This window comes from Eufriesea mexicana, unplaced genomic scaffold, assembly GCF_001483705.2.
Source record: "Eufriesea mexicana isolate 0111107269 unplaced genomic scaffold, ASM148370v2 scaffold24489, whole genome shotgun sequence".
Taxonomy (NCBI): domain Eukaryota; kingdom Metazoa; phylum Arthropoda; class Insecta; order Hymenoptera; family Apidae; genus Eufriesea; species Eufriesea mexicana.
This window is the reverse complement of record NW_016931469.1, coordinates 79,337-84,719: the sequence shown is the minus strand read 5'-3', so window position 1 is coordinate 84,719 and position 5,383 is coordinate 79,337. Positions and strand designations below refer to the sequence as shown.

Below are 5,383 nucleotides of genomic sequence, written 5' to 3'. Positions count from 1 at the left end.
GAAAGAAAGACAGTGTCAAAATTGGTTTGCCAAATTTCATTCTGCTGATTTTTCACTGAAAAATGCGCAACAATCTGGCCGTCCAGTTGAAGTCGACGAGACCCATATCAAGGCCAATATCGATTCAGATCGTCATAGCACAGTAGATCGTCATAGCGCAACACGTGAGATCGCAGAGAAGCTCAATGTATCGCATACATGCATTAAAAAAAAATTAAAACGGCTTGGCTGTGTCAAGAAACTCGATCGGCTTAAGGAAATTCATTTGACGCAACGCATTAGCATCTGCGATTCGCTTCTGAAACGCAACGAAATTGATCGATTTCTGAAACGACTGATAACTGGCGACGAAAAGTGGATAGTTTATAACAACGTTAATTGGAAAAGATCGTGGGCGATGCAAGATGAACCAGCCCAGACGACACCAAAATCTGAGATTCGCTAAAAAATGTTGTATTTTCCTTCTTATTTAAAATCGGCAATCACTTACTTGCCAACCTAATATATTGGTGGTGGTCAAAGGGTCCTAGTTATTTGGTTGTCGACTACCCTGAAGAACCCGGAACCATATGTCGTACTCACGTAAGCATGTGGTATAGAGTCAGTGTGATTAGCGTGCATGTAATCAATCCGTCAGTCAACTCTTATAAAATTAATAACTGTCTTCGCGGATTATTCGATTTCGTTAAGTCACGGATAAAAATTCCAAGTTGTTGATCTTCCTTTAAAATTCTATCTTATTTGGTCACGGTTATTTACGTATTTCCTAGAGCCGGTTTGCCCATTCATGGTCATCATCGTATATATGTATTTCGTAGATGATCAAAATTCGAATCGATCTGTTCGTTTCGTCAGTAGCATCAAGCGAAGGAAATGGTTCATCGTTCCCTGTCAAGGATTTCTCACATGGATTCGTGACGCTTTATGTATTATGCGACATCCTAAGTAGTCGTAGACGAGCAGTCTCCTCTTTCGGTTGTAACGAGACGACAGCTAGCCATTATAGGACTGTCGACGGTGTTTGCTATGGTGTCGCGGAACTAGATTAGTTATGAATGCGAGTGTTAGACTTTGTCTTGCTTTTCAATTACTGATCGCTTTAGCGGCATCGCGTAAGTAGTTGGCATTACGCTCGATTTCTATGATCGATCTGTCACAGAGTCGCGAGGAAGAAGGAGGCGTGCATAAAATGCACACGGGGTACAGAGGTTTTCCGAATGATTTTTCAATAATTGGTTACTGTCGCTCTTTTTTTTTTTTTTTTTTTTTTTTTTAGAAAGGTTTATTTCTTTAATAATCGATGACGAGGTTTTGGTGAATGGGAGACGAGACTGTGGCTAGATGGATTTAATAATCGAAAATATTTTGGGACCGGTTTCTTGTCTCTTCGAGAGGTGTGAATCTGTGGGAATGCGTTCCTTGTTACTTAATAATATCTGTTCATCTATACCTTCCAATACTAACAATTTGCTATGATTGTTTTGTATTTTATAAGCGTCGTCGATAATCTCACAAAAAGAAAAGCCTCTGTATCGTCTTCAGAGGATCTTAAAATTCTCTATAGTTTACAATTGGTATAGTTTACACTATGCAAAGCTACTAAGAAATTCAGCTTAACTAAATCTTCGTATTAACTAACGACTTTGTTTATTCTTCTTTCGTAATTCGAGCTTCTTCCGGAAGTGCCTCGCGTGACAGAATTTCCAGATGACGCGATAGTATTCGCGATAAGAAATTCAGAGACCTATTATCACGAAGCAATTGTTTCCACCTCGTTAGCCATCGATCATAAAGACACTCGCGTGAAGAAGAGTGCAGACCCACAATGGGATCGCAACCGTTTCGGCCCCCCTGGGCTTGCACGTAACAGATTTGGCGGACAAATGAATTTCGATGGACAAAGAGGTCCTCCAGGTCCTCCAGGTTCACGTGTAGGTCCACCAGGTTTGTATGGTGGATCTCCTGGATCACCTGGGCGAGGACCACCACCTGATCGAGGACCACCACCGTCTGGATTTCGCGGTGGCAGGCCTCCTGGATTTCCTGGCGAACCACCACCTGACTTTCCACCTGGATTTAACAGAGGTGGTCCACCTGGTCCTAACGGAGGTGGCCCACCTGGACTTAACGGAGGTGGCCCCCCTGGACTTAACGGTGGTGGTCCCCCTGGTCCCCCTGATATGTTTAACAATCCTAGAAGAGACCCAGGAAGACCCAATTTCGACTATAATTATGAAAAACCAAGAAGGAAGCCAGAAAAGGAACATTCGGCTGATAATCAGGAATCAATCGGGACCACGACTATATTGCCTCGTACAGATGACACTTCTTGCAGGTGAGATTTAATCTATAAAGTTGGCGCGTTGCATAGCGGATTTTTAAATATTTTCAAGTGTCAAAGTCAACGATGTGACTGAATATCTTATCAACGTCGTTTCGCGTGATTTACATATGGAGAACGGAGTTAGATGGATCGTGGCCATGAAAAATACTCGCGAGAGTAAGGAATTCAGATGTTCAAGGATAACCACTGCTTCAAAGTTGCAAAGATTAATATCTTACGATAATTTTCTTTTTATATCTTCGCATTTATCTTCGCACTCGATCTTCTTAATAATTTGTTACTAGTATACTATTATCTCTTTGTATTTTGATTTTTCTGTAAACACGAGGAAAAGAGTTCTCATAGACTCTGATGTAAGAAGACTCTGAATTAATGGTTGCTGCAAATGGTTCGGTTATTAACAAAGTAATGGTATAACGACGAAACAACGCGATGACAGAGATAAGGAATAATCTTTAAAATATGCGCGGTACTAACAGTCAAAACGGAGTGATTTCCGCGCCAAACGGACGTTCGAAATTCGGAGGAATCGCGTAATGAACGTGACACACAGGACGGGCCGGTTAAATAGATGGACAATAAAACGGGTAACGATTAAATACGACGCGATATGGTGGCACGCCGATCGCGTTTTGGGAAACGGGTTTTCAGCAATCGCGGCAGTTTTGCTATATCCGGCTATGAAATACTTCGTCAATTCAAATTGTCCTAATGAATTTCAGTTAACCAAAAGTGACAAACGTGCCCGGGCGAGATTACTGATGGAAACTCGATCCCGGGAACACGGCATGTACTGCGAAATGGCGATAGAAACAAGTGTATATACGTTTGTAGCTTGATTGTGAATCGTTAGCTTCGCTTCCTGTTAACCGACACGCGAAATCCGACATCGCTACGCGATTTCGTTTCACACAGAGTGTTGCTTCTTTTTTTCTTTTTTTATTTTATCCTGAATTCGCGAAAGTGTTTCTTACACCAGTTTCGTTGGCAGTATCGGGAAAAAATTCGCAGAGCAAACAATCGATGAGTTTGTTAAACGGGGAAAATTGGATTGGAAGTTGTTGGGAGTTAGCTGACATTTTAGATTTAGCCAGAAGATAAACGCTAGGAGGGTAAATTTAATGTAAAAAGAGGCAAAAGGAGACGGAATAGCGGGAAAGGTGAGAAATATTTGGTATATGAGAGGATATTTTAAACAAGTCTTTCCAACTTCTCCCTCGTCCCGGTTTCCTGGCCTCGGTCGGGGTGAAATTCTACAATCACGAGTACACACTGCATGCTGCGTCTTCAAACACGTAATCAACGTTTGTTGTCATTTCGAAAACAGGAAAAACGAGTTCGGTTGTGGAAGCGGCGAATGTTTACCGGAGACAGCGAGGTGCGACAACAAATTCGATTGTCGCGATTCGAGCGACGAGCTCGGCTGTGTCAAGTAAGTTAATTTACTTTAACGAAAAATAAATATACGCGGAGTCGTAAGAAAATATTTTAGAAAAAGGGAGAGGATGAAAAGTTAGCACTTAACGAGATATCGTTGAGATTCGCGTGGAAGGATCGTCGAGAACGAAGACGATTGCTAAATTTCAGGAAGAAAAGGCTAAGAAAATAGCCAGCACCGTAACGAATTCAATTATTCCCTTATTTGCACCCCGTTTAATTACGACAGCGTTAATTATTCGTGGCCGGACATTGTAGAAAACCGGAAAACGGCTGCGTCCTTCCCGAACAACCCGAAGGTGGAAGTTACGAACTGGGTGGTTGCGGTAAACCTTGTTCCAAGCGTCACGGAGATAAAGTTCCCAGAAACAGCATTCTGACTTACACCTGTCGGCACAATTACGTTTTGAACGGAAGTGCCGTTCCCGTTTGCGTCAACGACGAATGGTACAACCTGCCTTCGTGTCTCAGTAAGTTCATTCAACAGTGGATTTTATCGTATTAGCCAAAATCTATTTTGTCCTCGAATCTCTGCCAGAGTAAACTTAACCCCTCTCTAATACGAACACGCAAACACGTGACTTGCAAATTTTCTATATTTCCGTGTGTTTGAAATTTTATTTTAATTTTTTATTTTTTCATTTTATTTTAATTATTTAATTATTATTATTATTAATTATTTTTTATTTCTATTTTAATTATCGCTAAGAAAATACCGATTGATCTGAAGGTGGAGAACGAGAGGTTTTTAGTGAAAAGAGCACTACGTTTCCTGAGTAGGACATTATTATGTGCGGGGGGCCAGATGCGGAAAAACTGAAGGCCAGCTTTTCGGGAAAAAATCCGTGTCGTTAGAGAGGCGTAAACGAACTGACTCTTTTTCGCTGTTCGTTAGACGTCGAGGTGGTCCGCGAGTCATGGGGCCCTGGTCGTAAAGACGTAAATCAGGTCCCCATTGATCCGGAAACCTCGATGTCGCGAAGGAGTCGAAAATATATACAAGGAACCTTCGCTTTCCGCGTCTGGGATGTGTCTCTACAGATCGTTAAATTTGGGATTCGAGATCGATCTAAATAGTTATTGGTAATCATGACATTCTCGTGAGAAATGAAATTGGGGGTTATAGGGGGTTAATTAAGAAGGGCTCGAAGATTTGGATAGCATTGAATTCTTTTTCCTTCTGAAAGCTCTGCTGGTTGTAGATCGCTGTATTACGTCACACTTTATTCAATTTACTTTACATTAATGTAAGTGTACATTATTATTACATTAATATAACCACTGCACGTTTCCGTATTATCCTTATGGTATCTCTGAGTAATTAAATATTAGGTGTGTGGAAACGTAATTATCGTTACATTTATCTTGGTACTGTTAAATCAAGATCCAGCTTAAACACTGAAAAAGTTAGCCCACTAATTAAAAATTATTCGAAGTAGAATATTATAAGAACAGAGATGTTGGATAATATTAATTTTACAACATTACTATGGAAATTAAAATACGGTATTCAAATATTTTAAAACAATTATGACGTGTTTCGATGGTTTAATGATAGATTATTTTCTGTGAATGATAAAGAATAACGGGAATATAAAAATA

At 40.5% G+C, this 5,383-nt stretch overlaps 1 protein-coding gene across 1 annotated transcript in view; it reads left to right on the top strand.

Annotated features, from left to right (window-relative positions):
• The first annotated feature begins 962 nt into the window (after nt 1-962).
• Nucleotides 963-5,383, top strand: part of LOC108554500 (suppressor of tumorigenicity 14 protein homolog) — a 10,509-nt gene continuing 6,088 nt past the window's right edge. The window contains exons 1-4 of the mRNA XM_017909800.1: nt 963-1,112; nt 1,780-2,335; nt 3,672-3,776; nt 4,040-4,251. Coding sequence (XP_017765289.1) covers nt 1,052-1,112; nt 1,780-2,335; nt 3,672-3,776; nt 4,040-4,251 — 934 coding nt within the window. The 5' untranslated portion in view covers nt 963-1,051. The remainder of the gene's footprint in view (nt 1,113-1,779; nt 2,336-3,671; nt 3,777-4,039; nt 4,252-5,383) is intronic.